The sequence below is a fragment of the Sphaerodactylus townsendi genome, linkage group LG12 (genome assembly GCF_021028975.2).
Source record: "Sphaerodactylus townsendi isolate TG3544 linkage group LG12, MPM_Stown_v2.3, whole genome shotgun sequence".
In the NCBI taxonomy this organism is placed as follows: Eukaryota; Metazoa; Chordata; class Lepidosauria; order Squamata; family Sphaerodactylidae; genus Sphaerodactylus; species Sphaerodactylus townsendi.
The window spans coordinates 17,349,465-17,372,382 of NC_059436.1; the positions used below are offsets into that span (position 1 = coordinate 17,349,465).

At 49.1% G+C, this 22,918-nt stretch overlaps 1 protein-coding gene across 1 annotated transcript in view; it reads right to left on the minus strand.

Moving 5' to 3' along the window:
• IGSF9B (immunoglobulin superfamily member 9B) overlaps window positions 1-22,005 on the minus strand; it is a 107,087-nt gene extending 85,082 nt beyond the window's left edge. The window contains exon 1 of the mRNA XM_048513098.1: window positions 21,696-22,005. Coding sequence (XP_048369055.1) covers window positions 21,696-21,762 — 67 coding nt within the window. The 5' untranslated portion in view covers window positions 21,763-22,005. The remainder of the gene's footprint in view (window positions 1-21,695) is intronic.
• Between the last annotated feature and the right edge of the window lie 913 nt (window positions 22,006-22,918).

Genomic DNA, 22,918 nt, shown 5'->3' on the forward strand with positions numbered 1-22,918 from the left:
ACCAGACAGGGTTACCATCCTCCAGTTGAGTCCGGGAGACTTCCCACTATGACAACTCATCTCCAGATGACAGAGATCAGATCCCCTGGAGACAATGGCTGCTTTAGAGGGCGGCCTCTATAGCATTATCTCCTACTGATTGATACAGCTCCCCTCCCCAAATCCTGCCCTCACCAGGCCCCATCCCCAAATCTCCCGAATCTCAACCCTACCATCACGTCTCAGGTGACACCACCACCCCCCTAGCGGAGGTAGAGCTACCAGGGCTCAGCTCATTCCCAGGACATCTGGCCAAGTACAACTACCCCAAGCTGTCTGCTTGCGCAGGATATTAAAAGAGCCTTTTTGGTACAAAACCTGGTGGCCGACCCCTGCCCTATTACATCTCCCTCTTCCGGCCCCCTTTTTGCTCAGGTGCTCCTGATGCTTTCACCTTCACAGCAGAAGCCTCTCCCGATGCCTGTGTGACGTTACGCCAGCTTACTGCTGCCTAAACCCCCTTGCCAGATGTTGTGAGAGTTGTCCCCAGAGGCCCTTCACACAAGCAAAGCTACTCGGCATAAAGTTAAAAAGGAGGCGCGAGGGGAGCGAGAGAGTAATTGCAGTATAAGGACAGCTGGATTTATAGCCGAGGCTTATCCCCGGAAACTATTTTTAAAACTCAGGCCGAGTCCCGGAATGCAGGTAAAAATAAAGATGAGTGTATTGCCCTCTTCACCAGTTTGCTCTGTGCGTGTGAGATTAAGAGAGAGCCTCAGCTTCTTAGAAATTAAGTACTGCATTGGGGCGTCCACTTTGTACAATGGTGAAAAGGTACTATTGGTTTGGACCATTCAATTGTTCCAAGAGAGGCCTCAAAGTCCCCCCACCCCACCCCAGACCCATTGAAGTATAGTAGACAAGAGTGGTGGATCATGTCTCTGGGTAACCCGAGGTTTAAATTCCCACTTCTACTATGGAAGGGCTCTGGGTGACTTTGGGCCCATCACAAGCTCTCAGCCTGGCCTACCACCCAGGGTTATTGTTGCAAGAAAACAGGGGAGGGGAAGATCATGTCTTACAATCCTTTAAGTCATGAATCCAGAGGGGGAATTGAGATATAAACACAGGAAGTCCAGTAAGACTCTGGGTTGGGAAATTCCTGGAGATTTGTGGATGGAACCTGGCCAGGGACCTCAGCAGGGTTCAGTGCTGCACAGTCCACCCTCCAAAGCATCTGTTTTCTTCAGGAGAAATTATCTCTGCAATCTGGAGATAAGCTGTAGTTCCAGGGAATCCCCAGATCCCAACCTGGAAGCTCGTATCTCGACAAAAACAGAGAGTGATACAGTCCTGGCAAGATCACTGTCACTTGTGATCCAATGCTTGTTATAACGCCACACACACACACACACACACACACCCCAGAAAGAATGACCCATCCTTGATCTCCAGGTCTCACCTGGAGGCTGGCAACCCTAAGTCCCAAAACATGGGGGGAATCAAGTGAACCTTTTCCTCCCCTCCCATCACATCAAAGTCCACAACCAGCTCTGGATCTCAGCATCCTTCTGCAAAGACCAAGAAGTCACCTGCCTTCTTCCCCCTCCTCCCGTCTTCCCTACTTTAGCTTCATTTGCATGGCACAAGCCTATTGGATAAAAACAGACAGGAGGAAATGACCCGCCTTTGATTCATTTGCATCCTGAAAGCTCATTGGAGGAAGCAGGTCACCTATTACCAAAGGAAGGCTTTGCTTTGGCTGCTCTTTCCTTCTCCCCGCTCCCAACACCAACAGGTCTGAATGTCCAACAGGTGCAAAATGGGGAGAGGGTCTTGCCTGCAATTGCTTTGGCAGCAGCTAAATGCCCGTGGCATTATATGGGGTGAGGAGGTGGACAGGAGGTCAGGCCCGCCTGCCTCGTGAATTCTCTGTGCCGGGTCAGAGACTGCCAAGTAAAGAGATGGATGAACTACAAGCCCCGGCAGGCTCGAGGCTGGAGAAGGGAGGAGTGCCAGGGCAGCTCCCCCGGGACAGTCGATCCCAAGGCAGAGGCAGAGGCAGGGCCAGCTGGGGTCTGGGCCAAGAAATCCATCTAGAAGGCAGCTGAAATGGCCATATGAACAGACAGCGCAGAAGAGAAGCGGGCAGAATTTGACAGCTGCAGAAGGGAGGAGGCGGGCAGGATTAAAACACCTGGAGCTGCCGAGCCAAAACTGGAATCAGGCGGAGCGCCAAAGAAAGGACCCATGCTTCAGCAGCTAGCCAGAAAGCCACAGTAACCTTCTCAGAATGGGAACAGATCCATGATAGGATTGGGGAGCACAGCCCCACCTCTTCTCCCTCCTTTTGTAGCCTTAAATGGCACAGAAAAGGGACTGCTGGTTTGAACCCCATCAGCCACATCTTCCTGGCGGCTGGAGCTGAAGAGCAATTCTGCTGTCCTCCAACAACCCAGCACCAATCCCATTGCAGGGGCTGTCTGGTCTCATTACACATCCTCATCCCCCCACCCACCCCATCCCCTCCTCAAGGGAAAACAAATTATAAAAATGCAAGCCCTGGTACAATTTTTATGGCGTCCTCACAAAGAGGAAGAAAAGGGACTCTGAGATCATGAAAGGAATGTGTGCAATCTCTTGATGTGTTTTTGAGCCCATCTGAGAGCATCCAGAAACCAGCATTCAAAGACATAATCACCAATCCCCCCCCCCCCGCCCCAATTCTTTTGGATACCAACACAAATACCCAATTGTATTACTTCTACATAATGAACAGAACAGTTGAACTGCACAGCAAAATAGCTTTGAGCCTATTCTTCATTGCAGGAAAGAGACAACGCTGCAGCAATGAACAAATCTTTTAAAGACAAAAGTTGTACAGTTGCAAATGCCATGCCAATTTTATTGCAATTTAGCAATGGCCTCCATTCTGCCAGAGAGTCACCTTCATTTTCTTCCGCCTGAGCCATTTTGGCCTATTTGTTTATTTTATTTTATGGGTTTCCCCAAAAAGTTCCACAAACTATTCCTGAGCATCTGGAATCTGTTTTGCCTCCAAGTGCTCAATGCATTTTAAAAAATCGTTTATTCCAACCAACCATGAAGACACAGATGTGTGGGGCAGAGCATCTCCTATTAGCAACAGTTCCCCCCCAAACAGACCTTGCATCTCTGTCCTCTAACACAGGACCCCTAAATGTCATATCTTATAAAAAGGATTCTCTCAAAGAAATTTGAAACTGACATGTTAGAAAGAACAAAAGATAACCAGTTGCTTTTAAATAACTTAAGTAAGTGCATATGGGGGGGGGGGGTGTGGCCAAATGATTCAAGCCAGAGAGCCAATATAATCCATTACCCATGCCTCAACCAAGCCTCAACCAACCTTGACAGAAAGGTTCTATCAGATTGTAGACTTGTTGCCTACTCGCCAAGAGCAAGCAAAAAAACACCACAATATAGACCAGATAGTCCTCCTTCAAAACCAAACAAGCATAAAATGTTAGTAGCTGAAACAGCAAGGTCAAAATGCCCAGAAGGCCCTTTCCCAAGCAGACTCTTTGCCCAAAAATGTATCTTCCCCATAAGCACCCAATCCATGCTGCTGTCAAGATGTTGAGATGACTGGTATTGATTTATTTCATTTATTTCCGAAGCAATTCACATTGTTATCTTCTCCTCCATTTTACCCTCACAACAACCTGGTAAAAGAGGTTAGGCAGAAAGAGAGAGTAACTAGCTCAAGGCCACCCAGTGGGTTTCCATGGCAGAGCAGGGATTCAAACCTGGTTCTCTCAGATTCTAGTTCAACACTCTAATCACTTTATCACAAAAGCAGTAGCTGTCCCTCCAAAGAACAGGAAAACAGGCAGCAAGAAGCAGTGTCATGTGGTTAAGAATGCTGGGCTGTCATCTCGAGAACCAGGTTTGATTCCCCACTCCTCCACATGAAGTTCGCTGAAGCCATTTAGTCACATGGGGGTGGAAAATCACCCCACACGTCTCCTCTTCCTCTCCCCCAGTCCATACACTGACCAAGATCTGGTGCAAAAAATATTGTTTGGTCATAGTGTGGGAGGGCGGCCGCCCATGCGGGAAAGAGGGGACGGGGGCAGAAACCTCAGATTTTGCACTGGACTACATTTTCCCTAGATACACCTCTGCTAGGGGAGCATCTACCTGAGTATTTTCTACTCAGAGAGGCAGCAGTTTTCCAGAGACCAAGTCAGGTCCCTCAGCTATATCTGCATAGACACAAGAAGAACAACTGCACAAGTAACTGGATTCTATTTGATTCTGGGTATACATGGCAAGGATACGAAGGGCCGGCTAACACACTATTATGTCCTCATAACCACCACATGTCCACTTGACACCTGTGGGAATTACTAGTGTGGCCTGCATTCAGACCATAGTTACATATAACACCCGAACAGAGGGCCTAAACTATACATTATACTTTCTTCTAGTTCTCACAATACAATAGGTATGGTGACTTCTGTGCTGGGGGACCAAGCCATCCACAAGAACCACCAAGTGAAATTACATTTGATCTCCAGACCACAGAAATCAGTTGCCCTGGAGAAAATGACAGATTGGGAGGATGAACTCTGTGGCCGCACATTTCCCTCTATCCCAACCTCACCCTCCCAGTGGGAAACTAGGGGGGCATGGGGACAGCCATCCGTGATGATTTGACATCACTTTCTGAGAAACCCAAAAGTGATATCATACCTCCCTATGAATCACTGAAAACTATAGCTTCACTATAGAGTTTTCAGTGATTCCTAAAAAAGAATGACATCACCTCCAGGTTACTCCAGAAGTGATGTCACACCATCAACCCAGGCATTTTTTTCTTCTTCTGATGTTGCTTAGGGGGCAAACAGAAAAGGGGAGCCGGAAGGATCCACTACCCTGACTGGAAGGCTGCAACCTTACAACCTCGCCAAAATCTCCCAGAATTTCCCAACCCAGATTTAATAACCTTACAGGGGCCCAATTTGTACCAGAACTGAAGTATGCAGGGGAAAGGAGATTAAAGTCTTCCCTCTGTACCTTTTTCCCAACCTGAAAGAGCTTGGGGGAAAGGGGCACCCATTTGCCCCATCATGAGTTCTGCAAACACTGATGGGCCATGTGCTGAGAATCACTTGAGCCCCCTCTCCTTATGTTAACTGGTCCCAGGTCTAAGCCAAACCCCATGGGTGCCTGGAATTACACTCTAGCACAGAATTCACAATACACACAACTGCATGCACCCAAGGAGGGTCTTGAAAACATCCAGTAGTTAGGCCCAAAGTCCCTTGGTCAAAGCTTTAACACGCTCCTAATATTCCACTGAAAGAGCTCGACCCGCAGAGTCCCAAATCTGCTCCCCATTTTTCATTTCATCTACCTTCAGTATAGATTAATTTCAAAGTAGGCTACCCATTGAGCTCAAACAAAGCAAGTGCAGAATTTACTACGTTTGTATGACATTTAGATCTCATTAATGACAGAGTTTTTATTTTTAAAAAATGATGTAACCCAGACTTGCTTTTCAAACCAAAATAGAACTTCATCCACCCTGCTGCGCTCGGACAAAGAAAGCAAGAAACAAGGCTTGGAAAATAGCCTACGAGAAGGCTGCGAAAGAAAAGAAAGAGGCACAGGCTGGTTCTTGGGTTCTGAGTATTCCCTCCTTTCTCTTCCGCTGTTCTCTACAAAGCGAGGAATCGATCCCTTCTGCCTGAACAAACAGCAGAATCCCCAACCTCTCGCACATCCCCTCGGAACCTGACTCCTCCGAAATGCCTTGCACGCTGGAGTGACCACACTTTTCCGTATAATCTCAAGAGTTCACTCAAGGCCATTGAGAGGAGGGGAGGGAAGAGAGAAGCTTACATGGTTTTTAACATCCTGTCACCGCAGGCGATGCTGCCCGAACACGGCTTTTTGCCGTCCACAGGTAATTAAAGAGCTCGGTGGAGCCATTTTTTACAGGCCCATCTGGAACTGAAAGCAAGCAGGCCGGGGAGATGTAGATCCTGTACAAGTCAGGCCAGAGAAACCGACAGCCACTGGCCCATTCCGCACAACACAAATAAAACGTCTTGTTCGGAAAAAGAACTCAGCATGGATGAAAGGCCATAGAATCTGCCTTTCAAAGCTTCCATTTTCTCCAGATGAACTGATCTTTGTGTTCTGAAGATCCGCCACAATTCTGGAATAGCTCCAGGCCCCACCTGGAAATTGACAACCCTAGCTGTGGGACTTCCCCAGTGCATGGTGAAGAAAATCCTGAGATGCACTGAACAGAGAAATGGCAAACTCAGGAAGAACCAGAAATTTGAACCTTTGGTGCACCGTTCCTCTCCATTAGAACATAAAACTGCCCTCCTGGGGACAAAATCCACTTAATGAAAGTTTGTTACCAACAGGTAAGGGCCTCCAGCTGGAGTTCACTGTCTGTTTTCAGCATCTAATAGCCAGCATACTGCCCTTGAACATGGAGTTTCTGTTTAACTACCATGGCCAGTATCTATCCAACAAACATTCCCTCTGTGAATGTCATCTTTTTCAAAAAGTCATGGAAGTAGACATCACGTGGCAGTGAATTCCACAGGCATTGTGCAGGAGACAAACACTTCCATTTGTCTATCGCAAACCACTGCCCGTGAACTTCCCTAGATCTCTTCCAGTGACATGAATGGAAGCAGATAATCTAATCTCACCTAAGTCTCACTACTGACAAAGAATGGATTACCTAAACCTATCGCCAGCGCAGCAGCAGTTGTACGTGCTGTACTCTTAAGGATTTCATCCCGTCTTCTGATTTGAACTTGGAACTACGGAAAGGAGCAGGATGGGGGGAAAACTCATACACAGAGGATCAAAGATGCATTTTAAAATCACATGCGGAAAACACAAGGCTCTGTTTTGTGTCTGGCTACTCCTTTTCCCTCTTTGAATCCAACCTTCCATAACAGTCTGCTGAGGGGGGAAGGGTGTTGGTATGGTTGCCAATTGTGCTCAGGAAATACCTGGAGAATTGGGGAAAGAATGTGGGGAGGGTGGGGTATAATGTGATAGAGCTAACTAATTTCTACTGTCTGGAGATACTAAGGCTGGGGTATGCTCGAGGACCCACCCGCAAAAAATATTGGGGATCTTTAGCAGAGGAGGTCAAGCATGAGTGCCATGAAAACAATTGCTGTTTCAAGCACAGCACAGACATCTTCTGGGAGAGCTCGCACATTCCTTACATTTTGGCATACATGACAGTGAATACAAAACCAATTCCGGTATACAACAGCTGGATGGAGCAAGATTGTTTTCTGCTGCTCCAGAGACTAAGACAAGGAGTAATGGATTCAAAGAACAGGAAAAGAGATTTCACCTAAACATTAGAAAGAACTTCCTGATGGTAAGGGCTGTTTGAAAGTGGAATACGCTGCCTCAGAGCGTGGTGGGATCTCCTTTGGAGGTTTTTAAACAGAGGCTGCATGGCCATCTATTGGGAATACTTCGACTGTATATTCCTGCATGACAGGGGATTGGAGTGGATGGCCCTTCTGGTCTCTTCCAACTCTATGATTCTATGCTTCTCCTTTTCTAAACAGTCCTAAAACTGATAACCAGGATGTAAAATACACTTTACTTTGAAAGCTGAGAGAGGGCAACACTCCCTTCAAAATACCATTATGGACATTTCATAAACATTCTGGAGGTCTTTAGGAGCACAGTCAGAAAGCCAGAGTCCCACATGGGGGCAATTCACAAACCCAAGACCCTCTAAAGTGTCACTATTATCACAAAAAGTATGCCCTGTTGGCAGCCAGATGCCACTAAGTGAGGAAAGGGGGTCTAGCCCACTTAACGGAGGGTATTAGGAAGGGGCAACACCATGCAGTCGCTGCTGCCCAGTGGGTAGCTGCATCCCTCATTGAGCAGCAATTTTGCTACCTGCATCCTCCTGGAGGGCTGCAAACTACTCTGCAGGGGTGTCCTTCTGCAGCCAAGACAGCGGCTCCAATGTGGCCTCTTGATGCCCACCAGTAGGGTGCCCACCATTCAGCGGGTGAAGACTGGATATTCCAGCAAAATGCTGCCTGAGCCCCCGCTGTTCCAAACCACACCCACACACATACCAGGCCTTGCCCAGACTATGGACAATGTACCGCAATTATGCATAGACTACTGGAACCCATGGGAACGTTCTTCCCCCAATACATCTTTGAACTGTTTAAGATTCCTCTTGTCCAAGAGATAACATCTCAAACCAAGGTGGTTAATGGCTGGCAGCAGGATAGTTCCAAGACAACCAACATGGAATAATCACCCATCGGCAGGGACAGCAATAACATCCACAGGTAGGTCGACAGCATATGAATATTCATAAATCTGTCCTATACTGAATCGGGCTATCAGTCCAACAAGGCCAGCACTGTGAACTCAGACTGGCCCCATCTCTCCACGGTTTCAGGCCACATCATCTACTGTGAGATTCTTTAACGGGAGATGTCGGTGATTGAACTCGGGACCTTCCACAGGCCAAGCAGATGCTTTACCACTGAGCCACAACCCCCCATCCCACACCGGGCTGTCCCTGTTAACAAGTCCTGGTGATTACTCCCTTACCTTGATTACAGCTTGGGAAGTAATCACGAAAAATCAGATTAATCTTCGCCCTACCCAGCGAGACTGGAAGATTACAGAGCTCTCTCTCTGGCAAGAGCCGGGAGCCAACAGGACCTCATGGTGGGGAGGAGGGCTGGGAAAAGTCCCCTCCCCCGCCCCAAGTCTCAGCCAAGATTAAAAGGGATAATATAGGAATGCAGCCAAGCCACCCCTGCCAGGCACTTCTTAGAGCAATAATGTCTTACAAGAGGGAGACAGCAGGATGCCAGTTTGCTCTTCGCCGCCAAAGCATACAGGCCTGGATCGCATAAAAGGAAACCCGAGACTTACTGAAGGGTTAGTACAGCCAAATATGAAAAAAAGGAAGTTGAGCCCACATCGCTGAGAAACGCTGCTACCGAGTCGAGTCGGAGCCCAGAGGACAAACAGATGTTCCGCAACATTCCTGAATGACCCAAGAGTAAGCCTGCGGCACTTTGTACATCCAGGAGCAAATCCTGCAAAACCCAATGGGACTTCCCCTGAGTGAAAGGACCAGGCCATGAAGCCCAGTCATTCCAATTAACTTTATATTAGGGTAGCCTCAAGCCTGCTTTTTAAAAAAACAAAGATCCCAAGTGAGTGAGTATCCAGACAACATTTGGCACTTTGCAATGACTCCAGTTGCCTTCGTACATTTTGATCGGGCTACAGAACACAAAACAAACTTTGGTCCAGAGCTGAGCTTTTGATGGAAGGACAAAGAAGTGAGAGTTTGATTATTCTCTTAGACTTTTTGATACTGTCAACTATGGCAATCTTCCAGGGAGTCTTGAAGAGTTGGACCTTGGAACCCTTTTTGTTCTTCTCCACAGTCCCCTCGTGTGTTGCTCCTCAGGGTTCCAGTTGGTTTCCCAAACGATTTAATGTCTATATAAAGCCACTGCAAAATGGTACCAGTAGTTCAACCTCACTTATACGCACAAGACATGAAACTCCGTCTCTGGCCATTTATGCACTTGAGATCTCCTTCCCATTGAGTATACATTCCCTTTGGGTTTGATTCTCGGTTACACCCTCTTCGACAGTCACCCCACCTTCAGATCAGAGAATCCCCCAAGTTTCCGACAACTCTGAAAGTACAACTGTTTATCTCCTTTCACAGGGAAAGTGAAGGAGATTAGTATTTAACTTTCTCTGGATTTTCTCACTCATCCCAGCCTTCCTTTGCCCATTCCATAGTAATCCTTCCCATTCTTCAGGCCATCATTTCAGAAGGATTGGAAGAGCTTCCTTTTTTCATTAATTTTCACACTGGAGGTCTATCACTTCAGTAACAGACCTAGAGAAACTGACAAGAAATATACATGGTCTAGAACACTCAAGACTGCAGGGGGAAAAGGCAACAGGCAACCTCCCCAAATGAGGAAACAATGAGGAAGTGGCAGGTGGGCAAAATGGTGGATCGGACCAGCTAATTGTCAGGGGCAGAATCCCTATGTAAACAAAAAAAACCCCATGGGAAAACCCCACAGCAAAGCAAACAGCCACAGGGTAAGTAGTGCATGCATAAGTGACCAAAAGCAAAGGAAGCTGTAATTTCTGAACAGGTGACTGAAGAGTGTGAAGGATCGGATCATATTAAACAAGCTCAGAGCTAAGATTGTGTGTTCCTGCATGGCAGGAGGCTGGACTTGATGGCCCTTGTGGTCTCTTCCAACAAACAAGATGGCCCTTGTGGTAGCTTCTAACAAAATAGAAACTATGTTGGCAGGAGGCTTAGAAAAGCAGGTTGCTGGCAAATTCCCATCTTGGACAGCAATGAGCTTTCCATGAAAGATCAGGTTAGCAATTTGTGGGTTTTTCTAGACCCTGTTTTGCTTCTGGAATCCCAGACAGTGGTTTCAACCAAGGGTCCAGTCCAACACTGCTCTTCTTATACATGCAAAGGGTCCCAAGTAACTCCCATTAACAGGATTTTGAGTTGCAAATGATGGGGAAAAGCCATCTCCTTGCCACAGGTCATTGGTCTGACTTGTGATGAATCAGACCCTGCATTCCTCATTGGACTTGTTTTATTAGGAGGTTTTAAGATGATTATTGTTTTTTAAACTTATCCCTGCCCTGCTCTGAAAGCTTATCAAATCCACAAAGCTGTAAAAAGCTTGGCAAAGTAATTGCATCCCTTTAAGTAGAAAGTTGGAAGAGAGTAAGAGAGAGGCATTGTTACCCAGGGGATGCATGTTCATTTCTCTTGTTCCACAGGGGCTCAGAGTGCTAACAGACATTACTTAAGTCCAAGCTCTACTCACAACTTGAGTTCGATCCCGAGAGAAGTCGGTTTCAGGTAGCCAGCACAAGGTTGGCTCAGCCTTCAAGGCTGGTAAAATGAGCACCCAGCTGGCTGGGGGTAAAGTGTAGACAACTGGGGGATGCAATGCCAAGCCACTCTGCCTAGTAAACAGTGTGATGTGTGATGTGACCTCATCCCATGGATCAGTAATAACCTAAAGGTCATCTTCCAGTCAAGTAGATTTTTGAAGAAAGACAAAGCTGTGACCTGGGAGTCCACTATGGACCAAGTCTGTTTCTAACACACACCATTCAATTGCTTCTTTGGAGGGGAGGAAGTCAGTGTTCCACATCTAGATTCAGTTACCCAGCTGCCACAAATGATTGATTTGTGTGACACAGCAAAATCCACTTGCAAAGAATTGCTAAAGTGCATTGAAAGAGAACCAAAAGAACCCATGGTCTTGGGAGAAGCTGTCCTGGCCATCTATGGCTCCAGATAGTCAGTTCTATAGATTGGGTACAGAAAAGGTCTCATTCCCTGCTTGGAATCACAGTATGCTAGAAAGTTGGTCCAGACACTCCGGTTCTTTGTGTGGAGTCACTAGCAGCACAGCACAGTGTATTATTCTGCATGTGCAAAAGGGCCAAAGGGTTGCCAGCGTCTGAGGCTGTCGTCCCAAACCACCATGTCTTACCGCTTTCCCCTGCCACTCACCACTCATCCCCCACCCAGGGGCCACAATATCTAATGCTCCTTCGCATTCACTGGCCATCTTTGAACACAGCATGACAAGCTGAGCATGTCCACTGGGGCTTTTGGAACTGAGAAGGAAATCTACACCAGCGGTGATGGCAGCTACAGCTCCTCCTCCCCAAATCTGCTGCCTGAGACCACTACCTCACCTATCCTGATTGTCCGCACACATGAAACTGCCTCACCCGAATCAGACATCAAGGCCGGTAGCAGCTCTCCAGGGTCTCAGGAAGACCGTCCTGTCTGGTCAGGATTGAACCTGGCGCCTTCTGCATGCCAACCAGCTGCTCAGCCACTGAGCCACCACTGCTAACAGGGCAGGATCTTCCTCATCCCATATATCTGCTCCCCATATATGGAGATGGGGGTGGAAGCAGTTCAGCCGGACTCTCTTGTTCGAGCAGATGGTGAGGAACAGACCAGCCCTTAAGAGTCTGTCTTCCTCCCCGCTCCTCCTCCTCCTCTCATCTTTTTTGTATTGATTAGGATAAAGCTCTATGCTGAAGAATCCAAATGAGCCAATCAGGAAGGCAGACATTTATTGACCGGGGGGGGGGGGGTCACCTCAACACTCCCTTCAGTACTTGTGGTGCACTTCTACCAAGAGAAAAGTCAGCAATTTCAGCAAAAAGGACCAGGTGCAGAAACACAGTCCATTCTGGCAGCCCACGGATACTTTTCCGCAAGACTCGCATGGTCTGCTTCATCTCTAAGACTGCCCAGAACTGTGTGGCTTTGATCATCTACGCTGGCTACAAGTAAGACCTGGTGCAGACGTCAAGTTACTGCATGAGAAATTGTAACCAAGTGAATGAGACAAACCACTACAATGCTGTTCTAGCAGCAGGCGTTGTAGAGCTCAATGGCCCTTGCAAATAAGGTTGCAAACCCCCAGGTGCAGCCTGGGGAACTCCCAGAATTACAGATGGTCTCTAGACAACAGAGATCAGTTTTCCTAAAGAAAATGGCTGCTGCGTAGAAAAGACACCAAATTCTGCGTAGAAAAGACACCAAATTCGGGTTCTACCCACAAAATCGCCAGGAATTTTCCAGCTCAGTGCTGCCAATCCTACTTGCAAAAGAACTCTTTCTAGGGGCATATAAGACCTTGGTTCAGCCTTAGCTTGAATGAAGTTAACGTCCTTGTTTGGAGTTTGTGCACAACACATCTGCCTTGAATGCGCAGCCATTGGCATGAAATATGGAACACCTGTTCAGAGTTTGTTTGTAAGCTTTGACATCGACCCCCACACCCATTTTATACAGAAGGGATAAAATATGCACAATCCTTTGCAATAGGATCTGTGACACAAAGCCTCTCAAATGCTGTCATTCGGTAGTTTAAAAAAGAGAAACCACCTTGTGCCCCAAGAGCTTGGGTCCCTTCCACACTTTTTGTGGCTTCAATGAGACAGAGGCATGTCCTCATGCGGTGCAGATCAGAGTAGTCTTGAAGCCTTATGTGACCTTTGCAGTTTCCCATAGAGGTACGGGTGGACAGTAAGTTCAAGATGAGCAGCCAGTATGATGCACCAACAAAAGAGCCTAATGCGATCTTGGGGTGTATGTATCAATAGAGGCATAACATCCAAATTGCAAGATGCCATAGCTCTGCTGCACTCTGCATTGGTCAAGCTGCACCTGGAGTATTGCGTTCTGGAGGCCTCACTTCAAAAAGCATGTGGACAGTATGGAGCAGGTGCCAAGCAAAGCATCTGGGATGATGAGGGTTCCAGAGACCAAGCTCTCAGAGGAAAGGCTGAGGGACTTGGGGATGTTTAGTCTGGAGAGGAGGAGGTTGAGGGGGGGACATGATTGCCTTCTTTAAGGGGGGGACATGATTGCCTTCTAGCAGAAGGCGTTGTAGAGCTCAATGGCCCTTGCAAATAAGGGTTTGAAGGGCTGTCCCTTAGAGAAGGGATTTGAAGGGCTGTCCCTTAGAGAAGATTTGGGATTTGAAGGGCTGTCCCTTAGAGAAGATTTGAAGGGCTGTCCCTTAGAGAAGGGATTTGAAGGGCTGTCCCTTAGAGAAGATTTGGGATTTGAAGGGCTGTCCCTTAGAGAAGATTTGAAGGGCTGTCCCTTAGAGAAGGGAGCTATTGCTGTTGGCAGCAGAGGATAGGACTCGTAATATGGGTTTAAATTATGGGCAAGGCTCCAACTGAATATGGGGGGGATGTTATGGTAAGAGTTGTGCAACAGTGGAATCTGCAGTCTAGGGAGGTGGTCCTAGGCCCGTGGTGGCGAACCTTTGGCACTCCAGATGTTATGGGCCACCGTTACATGGGCACCAGGTGGGCATGGCTGGGCAGGGGCTGATGGCTCTCAGTCCATAACGTGGGAGAGTACCAAAGGTTCGCCACCACTGTCCTGGGGCAGTAGTGTTTAAGGTGGGCAGACAAGAGGCACTTGGCAGAGGCGATTTATCCACAAAGCCTAACCTTAACCCTAACCCCATTAATGGCCTCAGCATTGTTTCTTTGCAGCCAGGCGATAGAGGTACTTTGCTCTATGAAAGCTGGGAGGGATGGGACCCTTCTGTTTCCTGGGGGCAGAGAATCCAAGTGGGGCACACACACAATTAAATCTGGGGCGCATGCAACCAGCAAGCTCTTCAGCCAAAGCCTCAGAGAAGTCGACGGGACTGAGCAGTACCCTGCCCAGGGCGACTTTAGAGTAGACTGCACCCTGCGAGTGAGCGCTATCTGTCTGTCTTTCACTTCCATCACAGCTGTGCAGCTCTATGGAGTCCTGGCAGGTGACACCAGCATTTTACGAGGCCATCACATGGGTCACCTGCAGACCCCCCCCCCCTCGATGAGAGGTCTGTTGGGAATCCAATCGGACCTATCAGCTGCACCCACCTTCACTACAGCATACAAGAAGCCACCTTCTCTGTGAAGCCCTTTGCCAGCCATGCTCTCTCTCCGCCCACCAAAGTGCAGGAAATTGGGGAGGGGGAGAGGGGGGGAAGATGTCTCACATGCCACTTTGGCAACACGACAGAACAGAAGCGTCCTGCTGGCGACCGGGCTGGTGGGGACAACCTCTCCCGTCGTAGAGGAAACGCTACCGATCATTTCTCATGGCAGGAAGCCAGGAGGCACGTTGGAAAATCCTCGCCCAATTTCTCAGCAGATACATCATTTTGCTTCACTCCCTGTTGGGGAGACTGGATGAAAGGCGAAGAGGGCCCCGGGACTTCCCCGGGTGGTACCGAAGAGGTAATTTGAGCAAGTGCAGCTTTTCTCAGAATCAAACAGAATCCTGGTCACTTCCTTTGATTAAAAAAAAACAGACAAATTCATGGGATGGTCAATCTCCCAACAAGTATTAGCCAATTCAGCCAGAAAGACCTTCCAAGTCCAAGAACAGTCTATCAGAGGGCCTTTGCTGTCCTTCCCTTTCCAAGCTGACGATGTTTGGCCAATTCCAGATCAGATGGGCATTCCGTTAGGACCAGCGCCATGCTCGTCTTCCTCGGCATCCTCTTCAAATGCTCTACTTGATCTTTTGCAAAGAGTGAGCTCACTTCTCCGATGCAACAGTCATCTGAGGGAAAGCCAAGATGAACCCCGCCCCCCTCCATACCTGCCATCTCACAACAAGCACAACCATCTTGCTCCTGTTAGAGCGCATGGTGCCAAGCCCATGCCGTATCCTGCCTGCGGTTGGGGTATCTGCTGCCCAAGTGCACTCTCCACCTGCCTGGCTCCCGCCGCACATGCTTGAGCATGATGTCACACTTTCTGCAGAAACTCCGTCTTGGTTACGCTCCCAGAGCACTCTCCGCCGACTCCCACGCACTGTTCCAAGCACACAGCCATCATTCTGAATTCGCTTCTGCTCCGTACACCCAGCCACAGTGCACTCACGCTGCGCGCACGCACATAATGCGCCTCGGGGGAAGCATGCACTCATCGTAACTCACAGCCCACCTCTTTGCCTCCCTTCCTACTCCCAGGAACTCCCGTCTCCCTTTTCAAACCAATTTATTCGCTCTCACATATTGCAGCAGCGTTGGGAAACATACCTCCCTGTTCTCAAGGACTCGGGGAGGGATTCGCACGCCCTTTCTCCTTGAGGAGAAGGCTGCGAGACTTTCTGCAGGACAGCCTCTTCATCTCTCAAGGATGGGGGAAGGGGGCGGGCTCCCCACACCCGGAATGTCACTTGGCAGAGGGAGGGCGGCATTAGCAAGGGGGAGAAGAACCAGCCCCAATTCCTGGCCGGCCTAGCAAAGGCTACTGCAACAGGCAGGGAGTTAAGAGACCTGACAGGCCAATCCATTCAGCAAAATTTGGAACTGCCCCTCCCCCAAGAGAGAATCTTTATTTGGGGACTTCCGGCAGACCCGGAACACATGAAGTTGCCTCACCCTGGATCAGATCCTTTCATTATTGTCTACTCAGACTGGCAGCTGCTCTCCAGGGTCTCAGGCAGAATCCACCAGACCCCTTTTAACTGGGGATGGCGGGGATTGAACCTGCAACCTTCTGCAAGCAAAGCAGAGGTTTTACCACTGAACCACTACCAGCGTGGTGTGGTGGTTAAGAGCAGGTGGATTCTAATCTGGAGAACCAGGTTTGATTCCCCACTCCTCCACTAAAGTGGCAGAGGCTGATCTGGTGAACCAGATGTGTTTCCGCACTCCTACATTCCTGCTGGGTGACCTTGGGCTAGTCACAGTTCTCTCTGAACTCGCTCAGCCCCACCTACCTCACAAGGTGTCTGTTGTGGGGAGAGGAAGGAAAAAGAGCTTGTTAGCCACCTTGAGTCTCCTTACAGGAGAGAAAGGTGGGATATAAATCCAAACTCTTCTTCTACTACTGCAAAATGTTGGAGGGAAGGTAACTGGGACTAACAACAGAGATAGTTGTCTCATTTTTTGCAGCACAGGCTTTGTTGCTTAATTTATGGGCTCTCTTGCACTGAACAGACTCTGACAGTTCAGGATTCCCAAGCAATCATCTTTGGCCCAAAAAGACACCATGCAGGTATGGAACCTCATTCCACATTCTGAGCTATGGGAGAACCTGAGGTGGGGGGGGAGCAGAACAGGACAGTGGAAACGATGCTTAATTCATGATACAGCTGCACATTTTGAACGGGACAACTCGGAGCTGATGGCCATAGGGAGTTCATAGCAAACCTGTTCAGCTCTGAGTTGGGAAATTCCTGGAGATTTGGGGGGCGGAGTCTGAAGAGGGGAGAGACCTCAGAAGAAAAGTTTGGGTTTATGCCCCACCTTTCTCTCCAGTTAGGAGGCTCAAGGTGACTTACAAGCTCCTTTCTCTTCCTCTCCCCACAACAGACACCTTGTGAGGTGGGTGGGGCTGAGAGAGTTCCGAGAGAACTGTGACTAGCCCAAGGTCACCCAGCAGGAATGTAGGAGTGCAGAAACACATAAGTCTCTGCCACTCACTTGGAGGAGTGGAGAATCAAATCCAGTTCTCCAGATGAGAATCTACTTGCTCTTAGCCACTACACCATGCTGGCTCCCTATGAGGGCACCATAAGTTAGCTGGAACTTGATGGCACTTTGCACAGAGAAGAAAAGGGGAACTAGAAGCACCCTTCTCACGGCAATGGACCCTTTGCAGTTCTGAAGATCCCACCAGTGTGAATTCAATGGTTAGAGCAACAGATCAGGATCTTGGAGCTGCAGACTGAAATTCCCAGTCTACCCCAGAAGTGCCCTTGGCCGACCTTGGGCCAGTGACATTTAGTAAGTCTAACCTACCACACAGGTTGTTGCTGGGAGGATAAAATGGAACAAGAATGTTGCCCTCTGCCGCTTTGGAGCCCCACTATGGATAAATGTAGGGTATAAATATCTAAATAAACATAGTCATCCTCCAGGGATAGCCATACTTCTTAGACCAGACATTGCAAACAAGATCTTAGGGAGTCAACAGTATCTCAACAGGTCACTTTGTTCAGTCGATTGTCAACATCTGGGCTTGGCACACATGTGTATGCACACCTGAAAAAACCAGTTCCCACAGGAATCCAATTTCTGCACCATGAAGGAACGCATTCAATGTACATCACCCTAAACTGTGTATAGTGCTTCTCATCTATCTGTTCTGATCCGCAGGGGGCCTGAGCTCTGTCCCATAACGCCAAAAGCTCTACTAAGCAGCCTTCCTGGTTTTGCTGACTACCAGGGGTCGCCCACTCATTTAAAAACCTCTTTGCCACAATCGCAGCTAGCAACTTCTTATCAAGGGCATCTCAGTATTCTCAAAATGCATAATTCTGCAGCTAATTTCCAGTTTTGCAACTGTTCTGCTCATGCACAAAACTACAGAGTCCACACACCTATGCAAGTATCAGTGCAACTGAAATGAATGGGCTTAGACTGTAGTAATTCTCATTAGGTCACCTGCTGGATGACCTCGGGCTAGTCATAAAACAGGGCTCTTCTGGTCACCTCTGCTAAATAAAAGCCACCTCCTTGTGACTAGATAAACTTTTTTAAAAGCCAAATTTACTAAGAAATGCTGCACTGCAATAGAGAGGTAAACTTCACTAACATTTCTGTTCCTTTGAAAAGGGAATCTCTTGTCAGCTATTTTATGCACCCCTCTGTGAAAGGGTATGATGAAACCATCCTCAAGAGGAAGACAGCCCAGCCGTCCCCTGCCAAGAAAGCCAGGCTGGGGTTTCGTGGTTCTGATCCAGCTGGACGAGTTAAGGTAGAACATACGTAGAAAGGTACACATATATGTGGATATCATTCTGATTTTGAGAGAGATGGGCACCCCCATCTCTATGCCTGGCGTGGCAAGACATGACCAGCCCAGAAGCCATAGGATTGGGAATACGGTGCTCCTCGCACACAGAGCAGAGAAAGAGAGAATTCATTCACCCTCCATGGCTTCATTTCATAACTAGACCTGATTGGCTGCCTGGCACCATGACATCTTCAAGTTCACTGCAGGAATCCGATTGGCTGATCAGGCAGATGAGAAACTTTTCACGTTTAAAAGACATGATGCTGGTGAAGACAGCAAGTAGGTGCAAGCAGCCAGACACACACACACACACACACACACACACACTGATACATGCCAAGGTTTATTCAGAGGGGATCTACTCTCTCCTGAAACAGAAACTTCTTCAGCAAAAAGAATAAGATTTTTCCAAAGTTTAGCAGAGTTCTATCCTTCGCCCCCTCTTTCGAATAATTGGTGCACCACAAATGGGCCCACAGAGATGGGCCAAGTCACCTTGCTGCCACGACTTCATCATAGCAGGCTAAACTGATATGACTATTTAGAAGGCGGATAGGGACCTGCTAAATGCTCTGTTCCCATCTTGGAACACTCAGAAAAACCCAGACCACTGATTGCTAGCAGAGTAAGCAAGCACAGGTTTACTAACAAAGTAGAACAAACTCAGGAAATCCCTCCCCACCCCAAAAAGTTTCCCGTGCTGTTCTGCAGTTTTATTTTTCCCCGCTGCCCTTTTAACTAACACTCAGATGCTCCGCACAATCCATCCTCCTCTGCAACATGTTCAGATGTCTCCTTTTTAAAATTTTAACTGACACATTTTTTTCTGCATCGCAGGGGACCACCTGGAATAGCTCCGATCTTATATGTGGGTGACTCCGCTGCGCAGCTTTCCTCAGCCACATGGAGAATAGCCAGTTTGCCATTAGTAACAGCCACAATCTGCCGAGGCAGTGAGAGGTGTCTGAATGGGAACTTAGCAGCTGAAGCACCACCATGCGCTTCCCAGGCTGCAAGTTCCTCCGAAGTTAGAAACACACCTGCCCACGTTCCAATTTTGGGTGTGATCTCTATTGAAAGGTGGAATACGAATAAGCTAATGATGACCATATAGGAATCAGGGCTCTGAGCTGTATCTGCAGCTCTAGCACCACTCATAAAAGGAACATTACAAAGCAAAGACACTCAGCGCAAATTGAAAAGCTTGCACTTGAAGGAGGAAAGTGCCTGCCCTGTTTCATGTGTGCTAGTTTTCTGCATGCAAGAGCTTCCCTCCCTCACGAATGCACCAGCTGAAGCTCAGAGAAGCAGACTCCGTTCCCCCACCTCACTCTGCCGCATGTGTAGATCAGTCATATTGCAGTGGGAATAACAGCCTCCACGGGAAGAGTGACAGACAAAAGGTGCGCACACGCAAGATTCTTCGCGACTGGCAAAAAAGGCAATTAAACTAATGGAATGAGAGCTTCGATTCAGGAAAATTTGGACCTCATCCTGAAAACGCATGCCTGATGCTACTTTTAGCAAATTCAGCTTTTACTAAAACCTTTGTATCTCCAAAGACAAAAAAAAATAATAATTGCTAAATAGAATAAGAGAGCTACTGAGAAAGTTTAGACTCAATTCAGCACAAACTCAAACTAGACATGTTAACCACAAGCCCTCCTGATTGTCTACAACAATAAAAAATCACTGGCATGTGAACAAATGGAACAGCTTTTGTAAAATGGAGGAAATGCCCTTTTTTCAGGGCATCGATGTCTGATGAATGACTTTTGCAAAGGTTAAAAAAACAATGGGGGCTAGTAACTTCAGCAGACCTATTTGCAAAGCCGGGTTGATTCCAAGCCCTGAAAAGAGCATGCCTCCTGCTGGACAGCAACACAAACAAATCTGCTTCTCATTCAGCAACGCATCTGGGCCAGAATCTATTCTGCTTCCCAGTAGCAGCACTCGAGATAACTTTCTGAAAAGGAAAATATCTCCGTTCCTCTCTCCCCTGGATTACCACTGACAGAATCCCACAGCCTCCCACACCGACAAGAGAACACACAGCCGCTGCTTGCAAGCATATCATAAACTTCCCAGGTTTGGCTCGACTGCCTTCCAGGAGGTCATTTTAAAAAATTATTAGCATTTTCATAAGACACGGAGGGCATCCCTGGCTGCTCTCCCTTCCTGTATAAATGCTTTAAAAGCCATTTTAAATTTAAAAAAACGTTTTGCCAGATGTTGCACAGCCCCATTTAAGTACTTAGCCATCATACATAAGCAATGTAGAGATGCAGCAAGCAAGATATACATTTCCCTGCTCCACACAGCGAGCGACAGCCGCGGAAGGCGCATCCTGGTTCGGCACTGCATCAGTAGCAACAAAAATATTTTTTCGGGAAATTGCACGCCAACTCAGTAGAAATCGCCTCCCAAGGTAGCAGCCCACACACTTGTCTGGAGAAGCCCGAGGGAATCCAATCTGGCACTTTGGAAATAGAGTCAGACACCAACGCTTGTCAAGCATCTATGTGCTTGCAAAAAAAAAAATCATATAATAATCATGAAGTAAATATACTCCGACTTGCTACTCCATCAGTCTGGCTCAGATTGCAACAAGCCAGTGTGACATCCAGTCCTGATTTGCATCAGGGGCTTAAAACAGAAAAAAATGTCTGGAGGTGTCTTTCCAGTCTGGGGGCGGGCAGGGAGGGGGGGCAAGGACACGTACCCCTCCAGTAGGGTTTTTCTCTCTTTTTCAGCACTGCTGCTAGACAGGGGAGCAAAACTGCACGTTCTTCTCAACAGCCCTGCAGAGAAGTCCAGCTAAATGTGCACCTTGCTTTGCTAACTTCCAACACTCTCCTGGTGGGATACTTGGGGCAGCTTTGCCTACAGGGACATGATGCAAACCAAGCCTGCTCTCTCCAAGAATTAGACAAGGACCACCACCACCACCACCACCACCCCCCCACACACACACACACATTTCCATAAAACCATGAATAATTTGTGCTGTCTACCGGCATGAAAGGCAAGTCCTGGAAAGAACTCGCGTCCACTTTCACCGTCCTGATCTAGAGGGGGTGATTTCCTTGCATGCCCTTCTCCCACCTCCCTTCGCCCCCACCCCAAAACGTTCCCCATTCTGGAGGGCCCCCTCTTTGCAAGCGTCGTCCCTCCCTCCCTCAGTTTCGTGCAGTGGATCCCCCCCCCCCCCAAAGCAAAGCCCCTGGCCGAAAGCAGGGGCTGCGGGCCACCGGGGGTGGAGGGGAGAGAAGGAGAGCCCCCGGGAAGGGAGGAAGAGGGAGGGGGCCCACCTTTGCACTCACCTTGAGCGGCGGCTCCTCCCCGGGCGCTGACCAGACTTGCTATCAAAGCGGCCACATACCAAATCATAGTCCTACCGCCCCCCGCCCGGGCGCACCATCCTAGCTGCCCGGCGCGCCTCTGCCTGCCGGAGCCCCGCGCATCCCGGGCTGCTCAGTGCCAGCGCCTGGCCGCCTGCCCCGCCGCCACAGCCGGGCCCCCCTCCTGCATGCCCGCCGCCCCCGGCCGCGCTGCCCGGTCCGGCGCCCCCATGTCCCCCACCGGGCGTCCGCCGCACCGCGCCGCCACCTGCGCTCCTTCTCCCGGGCGGACACCCAAAGTCGCCCGGGCGCGCAGCCTAGCCTGGGCTCTTGTAGCCGCTCGGGCGACGCCCCCGCCGCACGCCGATTGGGCAGGGCGAACGGAGTCGGACGCCCATTGGCTCCTGGCGAGGGGGGCCGCGCGAGCCTCCCCTCCCGCGCCAAGGTGGGTTGGAGCGCGCAGTGCACAGAGCCGCAGAATCATGCGCAATGCCGGGGACGGGGCTTGCGGCGGGGGGAGGGGGGTCCTTCGCCTGCCCCCCCTTGCTCATACTGCATGGCCAGTTGCAAGGGAGGGGGAGGAGGAGTATGGGCCTGATGAAGGGGCTGCAGGGGGTTAACGAGAGGGGGGGCATGCACTGGGGCCTCTTTGCAAGAAGGGCTCGCAGGCACGCGCCTACGCATAGCATCCCTCCTCCCGAGGAAAGGGATGGGGGTGTTTGCCTCGCCCCCATGCAACACTTTGCCATTGCATTGGGCTGACTGGCAGCTGTTCGAGTTGGGGAGGGGGGCTTTCAAAAATGCCCTTGGGAGTAGTACTCTATTGATTCCCCCTCCCGGGAATCGAGCTTGCTGCTGCATGGGCATTCGTGCTCTCCTGTCTCTTGGTCACGCTACAGGGTGACCGAATGCTGGTTTTTTAAAGGGGCTGTGCAAGAAAGCCCCTCGTAGCAGATTTGTCCTGCTGGAGTATTGCAAGAATTTCCCTGATGCAAATGAGGATGTCACACTTGCAGGCTCGATGGGGGGGGGGGAGGGGGATGTAAATTCAGCTCCTCTCAGGATTGCAGGGCAGAGTACACACCTGTCCCTCTCCTGCTATATCTTCCCAACATCCCTGTAAGGAAGGCTAAGCGGGTTGATGGGCCCTGGACTACTCGATGAATGTCAGAGTGGGGCATCAAACCGGTATCTCTCAGATCCTA